Here is a 16,987-nt window from a genome sequence, read left to right as displayed (position 1 = left end):
CAGCTATGTCCAGTCTACTAATCAGCCCATCAAAGGTATTCTTCATTTCTGTTACAGGGTTTTTGATTTCTAGCATTTCTTTTTGGTTCTTTCTTAGAATTTCCACCTCTCTACTTATATTGCCTATCTGATCTTGCATGCTGTCTACTTTCTCTGTTAGAGCCCTTAGCATAGTAATCATAGTTGTTTTAGATTCCCGGTCTGATAATTCCAACATACCTGCCCTGCCATGTCTGGTTCAGATGCTTGTGCTGTCTCTTCAAATTGTGGGGTTTTTTGCCTTTTGGTATGCCTTGTAATTTTCTCTTCATAGTCAGACATGATGTACTGGGTAAGAACCACTGTAAATAAGACTTTAGTAATGTAGTGGTAAAGTGCTGGAGGAGGGAAAATAATCTACTGTCCTATGATTAGATCTCAGTCTTTTAGTGAGCCAGTGCCTCCGGACTGTGAATTTCATAAGTTTCTCAGCTTTTTTCTCTCCTGCTCTTAGGTGACACAGGATGGCTAGAGGGGGCTGGAATCCTCAGGTATTTCCCTTCCTCCAGGTCAGTGAGGTTCTAATAATACCCCAGCAGATTAGGCTCTGGTTAACTAGCTTCCTCTGAGGGCAGGCCTTGTTAGAGTTGAGTGCTCTAGTATATTTCAAAATGGTTCCTTTTCCCTTCCTCCTGCAGTAAGCATGAGGGGATTTTTCTCCCATACTTACTATGAGAACCTGATTGAGCTCCTGGAGGTAAATCTCACAAAATTGTGAGGGCCCCCCTATTACTGAATCCCCCTAGAGTTTTTAACTCAGAGTTTTCCACACTGAGCTTCCAGCAATCCATCGATTACAGTTCACGTTTTCCTACCTGGGACAGGTTCCTGGGGCAGTTTCTGCTCACGAATCTCTTTCCAGGAAGCCGTGACTCCCTCTATTCGCCTGTCTGTCTCTCCAATCTTGGGGGCAGCAGTTTGCCCTGGATCCTCCTCTCTCTTATGAATCCAAAAAGAGTTGTTGATTTTTCAGTTTGTTCAGCTTTTTACTTGTTGTTCGGACAGACTGGCGACTTTCAAGCTCCTTACATGCGGAACTGGAAATCGCCATTGAATGTTTTGAAAATAATTTTGTATCTTCTTTGCCAAAATGCTTGAGTCCAAAGTAAAGACTCCAACAGCCAGCCATGAAAACAGTACGGTTGGAGAAGGTCAGCTGGTCCCCAGACAAGTCCATCCCTGCTAACATAAGGTGGAATTATCCTCACCGCTCAGACACTCAACCCCACCAGAATTCCAGAGTTGACTTCACTCAAGGATACTGATTCATTCTTTAAAATCTTCTAAGAGAGATAGAGCCTATCTAGAATGTCAACTGTCATGGTTTAACAGTCAGAGGGAATCTTTTTCCCTTATTTCACAGTTATTTAGGAAGGAGTGGGGAGGCCCACTGTTCATTACTGTAGACCTCCAAACTCCCTACAATTAATTGAACAACTTTTACACCTGGGGTAATTACGACCTCCAAAGCAGGTGATCCAGTGGGCCTGCTTTTAAAGAATTACCAGAGGTATCTATAGGGATCCACCTGTCTCATAGCTCCCTCTTTGCTCATACAAAGCAGTTCATAGAAAATAAATCTGCAGCTGTCCCCAGGTAAACTGACATCACACAGGGTTGCTCTGTCTAGGGGAAGAGCAGGGAATCTATTCTCCATCTACGTAAGAGACAAAGGTATCCATACACAGTCTTAAAAATTTAGAGGAGAACTGAGATCATAATTGGCATTTTTCTTGAGGATTACAGACATTTGATATCATATGTCCTATTTATAAGATGCTAATATCATTAGGGGTAACCATATCCTTTAAATGCTTGTTTGAAAGCCAAGCCCTATCTAAATTTCTATTCAGAAATCTGAGACCTTAAAAAGGTTTCTTTTCCTGATTATTTCACGAATACTTTGGATTTTTTTTTTCTCTCATAGACATATTAAGTTAACACAGGAAAGAGTATAGCAAAAATTAGATTTTTTTTTCAGAGAAGGATTTGCCCTGAGCTAACATCTGTTGCCAATCTTGCTTTTTTTTTTTTCTTCTCCTCAAAGCCCCAGTGCCTGGTTGTACATCATAGTTGTAAGTCCTTCTAGTTCTTCTATGTGAGCCACCACCACAGCATGGCAACTGACAGACAAGTGGTGTGGTTCTGCAACTGGAAAATGAACCCGGGTCGCCAAAGTGGTGAGAGCCCCGAACCTTAACCACTAGGCCATCAGGGCTGCCTCAAAAATTAGATTTTTAATGAGATACTTTACCTAACCTGCCTTGCCCTAAAACTAAAGATTGGAGAACTGTACATTTATCCCACATTCTGCCCTTGTTGTTGACTTCCCTCTTACCCTGGTTCACTCCTCTGTGGGGCAGAAACCATGTTTCATTTATCTTTGTATACCACACTGCCTTATGTAGGTTAGATGATTATTAAACTATAAAATTCTAGCATTTAAAAAATAGTGCATAACTGATTAGTTTTCTTGATAAAATGTTGAAGAACTATTGTCAAATAAGCATGTGTTTCAGGGAAGCAAAAGAGGACATTTAAAGCATTTTTCAACTTTTATTTTTACCACAACTCGTTATAAGAAATATATTTTACATCATAACCATTATTAATATTAACACATGTATATATCTATTTGAAACAAAAGTTATAAACGAAAAACAACCTGCCCTCAATATGTCTGATGCTTTTGGTTATTTTCTATTCTATTTCATTTTTTAAAATGCTGCTCATGACCCACTAGAAGATTTCATGACCTTCTAATGGTTTCTGATCCAGTTTGAAAAATGTGGCTTTAGAGAACTACCTCCTGGAAGCAAATATGGAAGCGAATAATAAATAAAAAAAACTAGAAAAAAAAGCTTTAAAGTAATGATTACTTACTTGGCTGCTTCAAAAACAACATTCAATGGCATCTGTTGATAAAATGGAAGGAAAGGCCTGGGGGAGAAAGGAAAACACAACCATGTGGGACTTTTGCATTGTGTGCACTCAGCTTTCTTCTAATTCTAATATTTGTCCCTTAAAATCAGTGAGCGTGAAAATTCCATGTATCAGTAATCCCCAAACTTTGCCATACACAAAATCAGGGGGAGTGGGGAGATTCTTTTTTAAAATGCAAATTCCCAGGTCAAGCGCAGGAGATTCTAGGGTAGAGCCAATGAATCTGCATTTTTAATAAACACTCCAGTGTTTTCTCTGCAGATGGGAAACAAGCCACACTTTGAGAAGCAGTGCCCTGTACTTGGGCTTCAGCTGGCCTTTAGCTCCCAGCAACTTCTCAGGTTCCCTGAGACATTCTGAAATTCCCAATGATTTAGTTTTTAAAACTTCCCCTGAAAAGTCTAGGAATGAAGTATACTATTTTTAAGAATTAAATGTCCCTGGAAAAGTCAGCATCATAAAACTTCACTAAGGAGACTGCTCATAAATAATAATGTGGATTACCAATTTACTTTCTCAAGGAAGCTTATGTAGATATGATATCAAGACTATTTTTCTAACTCAGATAAGACCTATAGAGAAATCTTCATCTTATTTTATTTTATCCGAGTATATGATCATTGCATGAGTATTAATCACAAATGAAACAAAGTAAATCTTTTAACCATGTTGGTTTTGGCAACATTCACACAAAGAAAGAAAATGTCACCAATTTACCCACTTTTAACAACTTGCCCTGCACTATGACTGTCACAGTATCTCTGCTGTATCTCATTTCATTTTGTTCTCAGATATACATTCTTATGTGCAATTAGTACCTCTGAAGTCAGGGAGACTTACTTGGAATCCCAGCTCTGCCACCTGCTAACTTATGTGACCTTGAGCAATTTACTTCTCCTTTCTTGGTCTCAGCTTCCTTACTGGTAAAGTGAGGATAATATATCCTATTCTACATTTCTGTTGTGAAAATTGATAATATATATGTAAAGCACTTACAATGGTGCCCGGCACATTGCATGCACTTAAAAATGATAGCTGCTATCATCGTAAAGAGGTTCTCTAATAATACCAAGGCTCATATTCATTAGTAATTCCTCTACCTTTCAAAATATTTATAGCGATTCTTTCCAGTAACTTCAGGATCTTCATAAACTTCTTTAGGCATCTGAAAAGAAGTGTCAGTTCTAAAACGAAGCAGGAAAACATTATTAAAGACTAACATATCATTTCCAAATATAATTTCTATTTAATATTTCTATGTCTATAAAGTAGGAGATGCACAGGTTATCTCAGACTGAGAGCAAAGTCTTCTAGAACATGCGTCTGACTGACTCCATCTCAGACTAGATATAACTACTTTTCTGAGCCAGGAAACCAGGAGCTAACAAGAGGAAGTGAGAGTTAAGAAAAGAGCAGATTTATGAAATCCCACATACAAAAATGCCCACTTTTAATTAATAGCACATGAGAATTACAAAGTTTCAAAAGACAAATTTTTATGTCCAGGCTGAAAGGTAGCATTTTTTAAAAAATTTACTAGATATGAACTTATAAATAATTAAAATAATAAGGAATTCAAGAGACCTGTCTCTGAAGGTGCTTTGGCTGCAAGTCTCCAAAAAATATATTTAGATACTAGCAGAAAAGTCCACTTGCAATTTCAAAGATAAATCAAAGGGACGACAAATTCAGTCACCTCTACTTTTGGTGGCAAGTTGTCATTTAATCTATATATTCACTCCAACCTTCTGAGAACATCTATTAAACCAATAAATCTATAACCATTGCTCCTGAATCAGGCTCATTTTAGTCAAAGGGTTTAAGAGAGAGAAATTGGGGTCAACTGGCCTAAGTGTAACATCACAATTGTACATTTTATAATAATGCAGAATAAATAGGTAAAAATTTTTAAAAAGAAAAATATATTCATTAAAAACATGAGCAGCAGCTGAAGCTACCTGACACTTACGCAGCAAGTTGCAGGAGGGCTTCTCTGTGTTTCTCCTTGTGACCCTTCCACTCCCGACTGATGAATGGCGGGACGGGGTCTGCTTTGCTCCAATGCAGAGAATATCTTGGATAATGTATCAGGTTACTGAACATGGTCCTAAACCTGGGAACTTTTCTCTAATGTTAGGACAGGGAACCAGGGAGGAAAAGGACAAAATTATACCATCAGATTTTCTAAAGCATTTGACTTATGTTGCAAACTTTAAAAAAAAGGTACACAGCATACATGGCATAGAACGAAGAGTTATTGGTATATGTATAGAATATCTCTAGAAGGATACCCAAGAAAGTGATGCCAATCGATGATTATGTGAAGAGGGCTGAGGGTTAGAATTTACGTCATACGTGTATGCTTTTATACTATTTGAATTCTTTTAACTCAGGCATATATTACTTTTCCCATTGAAATAAATTATATTATAGTGAGTCCTTTATTCACTATTAGTTAATTAATCCCCAGATTGGGCCACAAGTATGAAGATGCCTTGTCCCCTAGTAATCATGGCAAAGTAATTTCTGCACAATACAAAATCCAGTGGCGATCTGGTGCTTAGTCAATCTGATCAGCGCAGTTAACCAAACTAGCTGGTTCAGGTTCCTTAGGCTGCCTTACTGGATGAATTAGACCTACCAGTTTGCTTCGAATCACGGTGGCTTGGATATTTGCCTGTGTGTGGTCTTTCTCACTTGACAAAATAAACAATGGATCTGCGAAATAAACAATAAGGTAGTATAAGGAATAGAACATATCTACTGCTAGGCTGGGAATAATGGCAAAGCAATGTAATTTCTTAATTGGAAAACAAATTAGAAAATTCAGATATTGCCTACCTCTGCAACAGCTCACAGCCCTGTTACTCTACCACTAGTGAAAGTCTGTTAGATGCATTTCTTTCCTGTGTATTCCAAAGTCAGTTTATAGAATTGGAATGCAAAAAGAAAGCCTAACATGTTCTCAAGCACCACAGCCTAAACATGCTCTCTTCTCTCCTAGGAACAAACCACCTTCTGGGTCCGGGTAGCCCAGGAAACACTCCAAGAGGAAAGACCATGTATACATGCACTATGTCCACTTGCAAGTGAAAGAAACAATAAATTTGGGCACTAGCTCCCATATTCAGTACACAGGGAAGATACAAACTTTTAACGGCATGTCACTTCAGGATTGGTAGACACGGTAAGAAAATGTCATTCTCTAATAAGAGATAAATCAGATCAGCTATCTTTAGAATTTACCCCTTAAGTTTATAAGTATGTTGATGATGGAACTAAGTTATTTCTCCAAAGTTCAACAAAAGACTGCCCTGCTGTTATAAGTATGTGCTTGTTAGGTATATCTTTAAAGTGACAAAGAGTATTCATGATTGATTATACCATCCCTTAAAATCAAACAATCTGACATTAAATTCACAAGCACCCTTCAGATACAGACTTGATTTCCCAAGTAGACATCTCTTCAGAGACAAATACCCTGACCAACTAGTCTAGATGACTTGGTAACATGTATTCCTCCACAGAAATTAATAAATTGGTATTGTGATTTAATGTGAGTCAATTCCTAGAACCTAATAACTCCTCGGTTACCCAACAAAAACGATTTATTGGATGCAGACATTTGATATTCCCACCAAGGCTGAAAAGCTACAAGAGGCTCAGGTTCTCTTTACTCTTTCATTCAAGAAATATTTATTGACTGGCTACTACGTTCTAGGTGCTTGGAAGACATCAACAAAAAGATAAAGATCCCTGACTTCATGGGAGAGAGACAATCAACAACAACATAACAAATTAGCAATTTATATAATATGTTAGAATTAGAGGGTAATAAATGCTACTAAAAAAAAAGAGGAGAGTAGGGTGAAGCAGATTGGGTTACAATTTTACACAGGGTGGTCAGGGCAGGCCTCATGGAGAAGGTGACATTTAAGGAGACTTGAAAGTAAGGAAGTTAGCTATATAATTATCCGGAGGAAGAGCATTCTAGGCAGAGGAAAGAGCTAGAGCAAAGGCCCTAGGATGGTGGCATGCTTGACATGTTTGAAAAACAGCAAAGAGACCAATATGATTGAAACAGAGTGAGAGGGGGAAAAAGTAGGAGATAAAAGGTCCGAGAAGTTACCAGGGGCCTCAATCACACATAGAGCTTCGTAGGCCACTGAAAAGACTTCACTTTTAATCTGGGTAAGACGGGGAACTAGTGCAAGATTTTGAGGCACAGAGTGACAAAATCTGACTTATGTTTTAAAATATTCATTGTGGCTGGCCAGTTAAGAACAGAGTTCAGGGAGAGAAGCAATGGAAGAGGCCGGGAGACCTATCAGGAGGCTCATGCAGTAATCTGGAAGAGATGATGATGGTTTGCACACGGTGGTAGCAACAGAAATGATGGAAGTGGCAGGATTTTAGATACATTTTTAAGGTAGAGCAGACAAGACTTGTTAACGGATTGGAAGGTGTGAGGGAGATAGGGGAGGCAATGATGGCGCCAAGATTTTTGGACTCAGCAACTAAAGGGTGGGGTTGGCACCAACCGATACAGGAAAGCCTGTGGTGGAGCGAGTTTGTGGGGAGAACATCAAGAAAGCATGTCTTAGGTGTCTATTACATGTTCAAATGGAGACATAAAGTAGGCAATTTGATATCCAAGTCTAGAATTTGGGAGAGAAGTCTAGACTGGCGATATAAATTTGAGAATCATCAGCCTTTAGAAATATTCTTCTTTAGCTGCATCACCCAAATCCATTATCTGCAATTCAGGTTGCGAAGTGATGGAAACTGAGCTGATTAGGAAGAGGCCAGATTTTATAACCTCAAATTACAGGCTAGTGAATTTGAAGGCAGAATGAATGTACCTGTTTAAAGGAAAGGAAGAAAATAGCTTCAACATCTCTTATATATTGGAAATAGTATGGGACAAAGGGAAATTTCTATTCATACTCTTACTGTAAGTGATTTAGAAGATATCACTGGGTCTATAGTGGCAATTGTGTTGTTCATCTGAAATTAGTCTACCTTGCATTTCCCCTAAGTCTGAATAATAAATAATAAAACATTCTCCTCTTATTCTCATAAGGAGTGGGAAGACATGATACATATAGAAACATTCTTGCCACCTGTAGAAGATAATGACACAATACTGTATGATTTGTGACTACACAGTCTGCAACATATCCTAAAACTGTGATTATAATCAGTGCTGAAAAGGCAGCAGAAAGGCCTCTGAGATGCCAGCAGTCACCAGATATCACTTGATTACTCCTAGACAGGTATTAAGTGCTTTATTTGCAATATTCCATTTAATTCTCACAAAAACCCAATGAGGTAGGCACTAGGCCTCCTTTTTTTCTGGTGAGGAAGATTGGCCTTGAGCTAACACCTGTTGCCAATCTTCCTCTTTTTGCTGAGGAAGATTGGCCCTGGGCTAACATCCGTGCCAATCTTACTCTATTTTATATATGGGACGCTGCCACAGCACAGCTTGATGAGTGATGTGTAGGTCCACGCCCAGGATCTGGCCCACAAACCCCTGGCCGCTGAAGCAGAGTGTGCAAACTTAACCACTATGCCACCGGGCCAGCCCCACTAGGCCACCATTTTATAGGTGAGGAAACCGAGCCTTCAAGAAGTTAGCAACTTACTGATTGGAAGTTAGGATTTAAACTCCAGTCCTTCCAGCTCTCAGGCCTAATGTTATCAAAAGCCCATGGATTTTATGGGGGAAATTTTTCCATGGAAATCATCAGAGAGCACCTCAGCCAATTTACCCATATTGTAGAAACAGTTCTAAGAAGCCCAGGAAGTTGTCACAACCAAGTAATGGTGAGAGAGAGGAAGTGTTTCAAACCCCAAGACATAATGATTACTTTTAGGGGAAAGTATAATAATTTGCAGATTCTGGGGAAAAGAAAGGAAGAAAGAGCTCATAATAAACCTAGAAAGTATTTTAAAACATTATTGGAAGCTAGGAAAAATATATATTTAAAAGATTTTAATCATCAGGGCAGTAATGTAGCTATTAATCCATCAACAAATATACAGATTCGGGGAAGTGACAAAGTACAGTGGGCACTTCAAGAAAGGCATTTTAGAGATACAAAGCATTTACAACAAATGAGTAAAATGCAAAATGGTATATAAATGAGGTAAGATTTATTAAAGACTGATGTTAACTATAATTTTGGAAAGGTGTTCATATTGGTACTATTGACCTCCACAGCCCCCCCACCACAGTTCTGTCAGGGTGGAAATTTGACCTACGCCAGTCAACTCATTGGCTGGCCAACAACCTATCTTACTCCTCTCTTCAATTTTCAGCTAAGATACAAAAGGACTCTATATAAATGGTGGGGAGATTTAGGCTAAGAGGTCACGTACAGTGCCACCCCAGTCCCTGTCATAATAAGAGAAATCCATATATAGTGGCTTTCTGTCAGACGGAAGAAGGAAGAAAGAAGGATATGCACAGAAAACAGCAGGATTAGAGTTGCCAGATAATATACAGGATGCCCAGTTAAATTTGAATTTCAGATAAGCAATGAATAATTTTTATATGCATATGTCCCAAATATTGCATGGGACTAAAAGTTCATTAATAGTATAATAATAAAATAATAATTAAAATATTATTCATTATTTATCTCAAATTCAAATTTAAATGTGCATCTTGTATTTTCATTAGCTAAATCTGGCTACCCTAAGAGGGTGAAAGACCATAAGTTCCAAGGAATTGAGTGGCACTGAACCTTAGTTCTGACCTTTCCCGTCCTGGTTCTAGTCTGTCCTGGCTACTTTAAGCATCCTGTCCATGAAAAGCTGAGACTGCCTGTTTTATTGAAACAATCCAAACTTTCATTTGATCTATTCTGAGTGGATTTCTGTTCCTTGCAAGGGACATGGAAACATTTAGCAATCCCTCTGCAAAAAAAAAGAGATTCATTCAGGGACAAAAGATACAAGGAGCTTAATAAATTCTTTGCTTGTCTTTTCCGAAGATGTCTATCCCCATTTCCAAATTACCTTTGAAACAAACTTGGTGATGTATTTACAGCAGTTTACTAGATTTATTTTATCAGATGAAACCAAGAGTGAATAAAGAAAACCACTGATCAGAATATGGAAGCAATCATTCATAGCCCCTATACCAGGAAATGGGCAGCCTACAGATTCCCATCCAAAGGAGACCCTGGGAATTCCAGAGGTAACCAATGCAAGGTTCAGGTGAAGAATGTGGGACTACTAAGGGCAAAATTGGAAGAAATCATGCTTACCCGATTATAATTATTGTAATAGTAAATTCAATAATTCAATAAACATTTATGAAGCACCTAGCATGGGCACAAGCGCTGGAATAGGTACTGAGAAGGCTACAAAAATGTATAGAACAAGAACTTAAAGAACTCAAGGAATTTAAGGTCCAGTAGAAGAGACAGAACATAAACGGACAATCAGGGCATTAAAATAAACCGGGGCTTTATTGGCCCAAAAGGACCCAGGGGACTTAATTTATAAGCAATGCTTTGATGGATAGATTAAGTTTAAAGAAAAAGAGAAAACTAAAAACAAAGGTGAAATAAACTGGCACTTCTTTACCTAGAATGCCAAATTTGGAGTTGCCCAGAGAATGGGAGCGGGAAGGTCATTCTTGTTGCGCATTTTATGCAGTTTGAACGTGGGAATGTTGAGTGAATCTCCAAGTCTGCAAATTATTGCATACTTTTCTGGATACCAAAATGCCCAGAACAGTTTTCAGGAAGATGGCTAAGGGCTGCGCAAATTATCAGGAAAAGAGGGTGGCGAAGAGAAGGCGACCCCGCGCGGTGCTCCGAGACGCAGAGCCCATCTGCAACTTCATGGCGCCCTCGAGAGCGCCGCCACCTGGAGGGCTCGGAGCTGTCCCCACCCAATCAACAACAACCGCGGGCAAGGGATCCCTCCTGAGGCTCGTATATCTGTTCCCTGCGCCAGTGGCCAGGTCCCACCGTCTGGAAGCCCACCTGGCCCAGGAGTCGACAACTCAGGAGGGAGGTATGGCGCCGCCCTTACCGTACAGGAAATCATACGTTCGATTGGAGGAGACCTGGCCCCAGGTCCCCGACCTCACCCTGCACCCGGTCGGAGACACCTGCGGCGTGGCCTGGGGCTCCTCGATGGTCACTACGTGGCTCATGCTGCCGCCTCTTCCCTCCCGCCAGCCGGGGATCAACTAGGGAGGCCTAGCTGCCGCTTGCACCGTAGCTATGGTAACCTACGGCAGCGCGGAGACACGGGGGGGGAGCAGGAGAGGAGGGGCGGGGCGATGCTAGGGGGCGGGGCTTGAGAAGGGAGGGGCGGGGTTGGCTGAGAGAGGAGAAATGAGGTGGGGAGGGGAGCAGGAGAGGAGTGGCTGGGCGAACATACGAGGCGGGGCTCGAGGAGGGAGCCGCGGGTCTGGCGTGGGAGAGGAGGAGCGGGTAAGATAAGCAAGGGGTGGGGCGAGGCGCAGGAGAGGAAGGATGGGAAAGAGTAGACGGGAGGGGCGTCAGCAGCGGGGGGCGGTGGGGAGGGAAGCGAGTAGGAAAAGAAGGGCACATGTGGGGAGGGGAGGAAAGCGGGGCGGGGCGGGATAGCCTCGCTTCTCGCTGTACGCCTGAGACAGGGGCGAGTCCACCCGGGGTGAACGCTGGAGCGCCGGAGGCTGGGGACAAGGCTGTTCAATCCAGCAGCTATTTGCCTGTTACACTCCGGAGGTAGCCTCTTTCGAAAAGCCCTGGGAAATCTCAGAACCTTCTAAAAATAGTTGGGGCTTTCATTTCGGACATCCCCTTTCCGCGGGGCTTCTGGGAGCTGAGGAATCACTGAGGAACAGTGAATTTCTAATACTTTCAATAATTTTCTTTATTACCTGGGATTCCTCTATAAAAAGAACTTTCTGTCACCAACTCATTGGTTATCCTGAAATACAGGGATAGTAGAGGAAAGGAAATCTTTCACTTTAATTATCAATTTCAGAGAAATGAGTTGGTGCTCTAGCAACCTCCAGTGTTAACCAATAAGGTTTTGTTTGCTTAGTATCATTATGAATGCAAGCATTTCTACATATCTGATGTGTTTTAATCCATTATAATCATTATTCTTTATGATGCTCAAATTATCCCATTAGGCCATAGGACACCTTCTAGTTGGCTTCTTTGTCCTTTTGATATGATCCATAGACACTTCTTGAGTAAGCTTCCTGGCCTGCCATTCCTCTTTCCACACATACTCCTGGTTTTATTTTCTCTACTCCTAAACTTCTTGGGATTTTTGCAAACCAGACTTATACTTTGTCACCTCCAAGCCTTTGCTCAAGCTGATTCTTTTACCTAAAATGCCTTTTCCTATTTATGCTCCCCAACTAATTTAGGTATCCTTCGAAGGGGAGGAAGACTGTCCTCTACCCACTTTGGGTCCTTTCTGGCTGGGCTACAAATTAAATTGACATGAGATCGAATAGCAGAAGAAAAATCAAACAAAGCTTTATAACTTGTATACACGAGAGAGACCCGGGAAAACTGGGTAACTCAACATATGGCGGAAGTTCTCATCTTTAAATAGCATATTCAGGTAAAGACAAAGGAGGATGTTGGGGGTGGGGGAGTCAGCTATGAGAGATTACCAGAAAAGCACAGTAAACAAGAGTAAGGTTATTAAGCAGATTTAAGGCCTTGCCTTCCATATTGACAAGTTTCTAGAGATGATGTCATCCCCCTTTCTTCCCAGTACAGAGATGGTGATACATTTACAAATGGAGATTTCCTTTACAAATGTAAATGTTTGGTAAACAGAACTTTGATAAGAATGGGCTTAGCAAGGACCCTCCCAGTCTATCCATACCCAGAGTTATCTATGGTGATGGCCTGTCATGCGGACAGTGCTCTTATCTTAAATTCTTTTAGGCAGTTAGTGGAGGGGGGGAGGTCAAAGTGTCTTTCAGAATAAAATCAAGGTAAAGAGACATATTTTGAGGTAGCCAATTCTGATCCCCCACACCTTCAAGTCTCAGCACTAACTTTGCCACCTTTAGGTAGTTTCTCCAATCCCCCAAAAGAGGGAGGCTTCATTCTTTCTTCCAAAGCTGTAGTAGCACCAATAGCACTGACCACCTTGTATCAGCAATTGTTTGCAACTCTGCTCCCCACAACTGTGAGTTCACTGAGGGCACAGGCCTTCACATGGTCATTCTGTATCTCTGAAGTACGTGGTAAATGAAAGCTCAATAAAATGATTTCTAAATGAATAAATCCATCCATTTATTAAACAAATTTACTATCTGCTATGGAATATTGAAGATTGTGAGATAATTTGTACAGCTCACTGAATGATGGAGAAAACAGACAGAAACATAAATTACAATGTTGTAATAGTATGATAATATTTTTCTATCTGTGGGTAGAGCTACATTTCCCATTTTCTGTTCCTTCTTACCAGAATGTTCCTCACCCCCACCCCCATCTTCTCACTGCCGACTCATGATTTGAGGTCTCAGCTAAAATGTCCCCTCCTCAGAAAGAATTTTCCTTACTCAGTCAGATAAGTTATCTGAAGTAATCGACAAACAACCACCTCCATAAACACATCAGGAGACACTAACCAACAGAATATGTCATTAGTAATGGGGTATAGGTAACTACGTGACTGAATTACATAGACTGTAGTGGCCGTTTTGCTGGAGTTGCTCACTCTCTCCCTTGCTGGCTTTGAGGAAGCAAGCGGCCGTGTTGGGAAACCCCATGTGGCAAGGAGCTACAGGTGGTTTCTCAGAGCTGAGGGCAACCTCCAATCCACAACCAGCAAAAAACCAAATCCCTCAGTCCTACAACTGCAAGAAACCGAATTCTGCCAACAATCTGAGTGAGATTAGAAGCATATCCTTCCCCAGTAGAACCTCAGATGAGACCACAATCTCAGTCAAAATCTTTATTGCAGTCCTGTGGGAGCCTAATCGGAGCAGCCACCTAAACCATGCCCAGATTCCCAACTACAGAAACTGTGAGATAACAATGAATGTGTACTACCACTAGGTTTGTGGTAATATTGTTCCACAGCAAGAAATGACTAATACGCAATCGTCATGAAATTGGGTTCTGTGTCTTTTAGTCTCCCTGTATAGAAGAAACTCTGATATTGGAGAGGGGTGCTAGTTAATAATAAAATTTCATTAAAAATGAAAGTTAGACTTTGCCATGTTGGGAAACAGTTCTCCATGGGTCTCATGTTTCTGCTTGTCTTGCAAGGGGGGCACTGTCTGCCCTTGTTCCTTTGTTAGCGTAGGAAACAACCTTCGAAGATACAGTGTTGGCCTCTGGAGCAAAGGGCAAGTTTGCTTACAGCCTTAGAAGTCAGAGATAGTGTCTCCCTTAGAGCCAAGGGCAGACATTCTTACTGCTCATTATTAAAGATTTGGGTTTCTTAAGCTCACTGTTCCTTTCCTGATGCAACCCATGTGTATGCAGATGTTATCTGGCCTTCCTCACGTCGCCCTGGGGGAATTGAGGCTCAGGGAACTGGCACAAAAATGCTGATACTTTGCTGCTACTGCCATAAGAGATAAATTATCCTTCATCTCTGACCCAGCAGTTTGCTGGCTTCTACCAGCATTCATGGAACTGTGGCAGGCAAACGGTAAAATTTCAGACCCTTCAGAGTTCTTGAAAAGCTGTAGAGAATGATGTGTAGCACATATTTACTTGTGCAAATTGGAAAGTATTTTTTTTTTTGCAGGGGCAGAAATGCAAATACTATACAAAGCTACCTTCAAATCTATTAACTGGGCAAGTGAGAATTCGAGCCTTGTAATTCTCCTCTCTCAGCATATGGTGTCACTCCTTCTCTACTAACCTCAACTAGCCACTCTTACTTGGTAAGGTCTCCACTCCTGGGATTAGTCAGGCATGAACAATGGCTAAGAACACTTTTAACATGGAGGGATTTTAGAAAGTATTTCCTTAGTTGTTGTTTGTTACATTACCAGGGCTGTCATCCCATCCACAGAATGACTGCTTGATGCCATTTGTAGCTAATGTCCTCATTCAGTACCGTAGAAAAACATATTCACTGTGCTATGAAAAAGTCCATTTTAGTCACCATTTCCACTCTTGCTGCTTACTAATTTAGTGATTATAGCAAGAGCAAAGAGCCCCAGAGGCTTAAAATATAAAGTATTACTGGTTAAAATTGGAACTGGGTACAAAACGTACTAATCAAACTACCCTCAGAGTTGCCGCTGTAAAACACATGGTTGAATCCAGTCTTATATTATGTAGGCTCCACATGCCACCTACTCCCAATTTAATCTCTGACGACAGCTCTCCAAAATTGTTGTTTTCTTCTTGGGGGAAGTGGGTCATTGAGATTTTTCTTGGGGTAGAGTGGGAAACACTAAATTTCATTGTTGTATACTCCTACTTTTCCTTTAATACTAAGACAGTCTATCCCACAAGTCTGAAGGCATTTCAGCTGGGTAGGAAAAGTAAAGCATGATGTTAATGTAAATATCAGTAGTTAACCTTAAAGCTAACTTATTCATAAATTAAAAGGCAGAAGAAAAAGTAACTCTCATGTGTTACTGCACGTGTTCTGAAATAAGAGGAGAGTTAAGCAGCTGGATGTAAATGACTAAATATTTCACTTTGGAAAGGAATATCCTTTGGTCCTTTTCTCAAGAGCAGGAGAATATTCCATCCCGAAGAAGCAGTCGTTGAAAGAGTTTAGGAGTCACAGTGCTTGGGAAGGAAACCGAGGGCTTGTTAATATCTTGAACATAGAAGGTTAAGGAAGTATGGGGCGGGGCAAGGGACTAACTTCTTTGTCTGAGGCCTGTTAATATTAGCTTACCCTGAGGAAGTCACAGCGAATGTTTTCACTGCAAGTACCCTCTCTTCACTGAAGCAGGGAAGGCAAGGGGGCAAGAAAAATCTTTTCTCAATTGCAGAAAGGCTGTTTCAGCCTTTGGTCTATAATCTGTGTCTACAGTTTATCTTAATTCCCTTAACTCCCTAAACTCTCTTAGATATTTCTTTCTCTTTTCTTCCTTGTTCATTTCCTCGACAGAAAAGTTCAGTAGCACAATTAAATACAGATCAATGACTAGTTTTAAAATAAGAAATATTCATCTTGCATTTAGACAAATTAAGGGATAGTATACAGATAGAAAACAGACCTTAGAGGAAGAAGAGGTTGAGACCCAGGGCTGCCACTTACAAGTTATGTGACCTTGAACAAATCACGTCCATCTCTGAACCTTAACTTTCTCATCTATAAATGTAAATAATAAGTTCAACTGCTGTGAATATTAAATGATGGTTCACAAACTCAACAGTGCTACATATATGGAAGGTATTTTAGTTGAAGATTATGTTGTCATTTCTACTAATTATACATTCTGAGTGAGCACATTTTTAAAAATCTGGCTTCTCTATTAAGAATTATCAGTGCCATAAAAGAGTTATTGGGCAGTACTAGAAGGGAAAATCAGTTCAAACAACATTTTCTTTTTCTTATTTTTTTTGTTTCTCTGCTTATTTAAGAGAGATCTTTCTATGGAAAAAATCCCTAGATTCTTGGCAGCAACAGGGCGAAATGAAGCTTTATTGGGAATAATTTGTCTGAGTAAAAAGCCTTTATGCTGTGTCTACCGTGTGCTAACTACTGTTGGGGGACCAAAATCAGTATGACAAGATGACATCACGTCATCTAGAAATTCACAATATCTCTTATGACAAAATGATTATTTTTACTTAAAAGCAAGGAAGAGGCTTAAGCCCTTAGAATAAAACTTACTTTGTCCTACACCCCCTAAAAGCGTAGTGACAGAGGACGTTAATATAATTAAATTCAATTTTTACCCCATAAAGCAGTGTTTTCCTATTGCACTTAGTGGGATGCAACCAGCATAGTTGTCCTCGTTCTTCAGGTGCAAGTTGACTTCATTATCCTCCTCTGCTCATGGCACATTATCATCATTGGTCCCTGCAAGGTC

The 16,987-nt window shown here is 40.4% G+C and overlaps 1 protein-coding gene across 4 annotated transcripts in view; it reads right to left on the bottom strand.

Moving 5' to 3' along the window:
* CFAP91 (cilia and flagella associated protein 91) overlaps positions 1 to 11,211 on the bottom strand; it is a 66,910-nt gene extending 55,699 nt beyond the window's left edge. For all 4 annotated transcript variants that reach the window (XM_014792219.2, XM_087439657.1, XM_087439658.1 and 1 more), the window contains exons 1-5: positions 11,035 to 11,211; positions 5,624 to 5,700; positions 4,952 to 5,109; positions 4,083 to 4,166; positions 2,923 to 2,979 (exon numbers count right to left, since the gene is read on the bottom strand). In XM_014792219.2, the coding sequence (XP_014647705.1) occupies positions 2,923 to 2,979; positions 4,083 to 4,166; positions 4,952 to 5,109; positions 5,624 to 5,700; positions 11,035 to 11,158 (500 nt within the window). In that variant the 5' untranslated portion in view covers positions 11,159 to 11,211. The remainder of the gene's footprint in view (positions 1 to 2,922; positions 2,980 to 4,082; positions 4,167 to 4,951; positions 5,110 to 5,623; positions 5,701 to 11,034) is intronic.
* Positions 11,212 to 16,987: the final 5,776 nt, after the last annotated feature.

This window comes from Ceratotherium simum, chromosome 15, assembly GCF_057802395.1.
Source record: "Ceratotherium simum simum isolate JZ-2026a chromosome 15, ASM5780239v1, whole genome shotgun sequence".
NCBI classification, from domain to species: domain Eukaryota; kingdom Metazoa; phylum Chordata; class Mammalia; order Perissodactyla; family Rhinocerotidae; genus Ceratotherium; species Ceratotherium simum.
The sequence above is the reverse complement of the archived record's forward strand: the minus strand, read 5'-3'. Positions and strand labels throughout refer to the sequence as shown.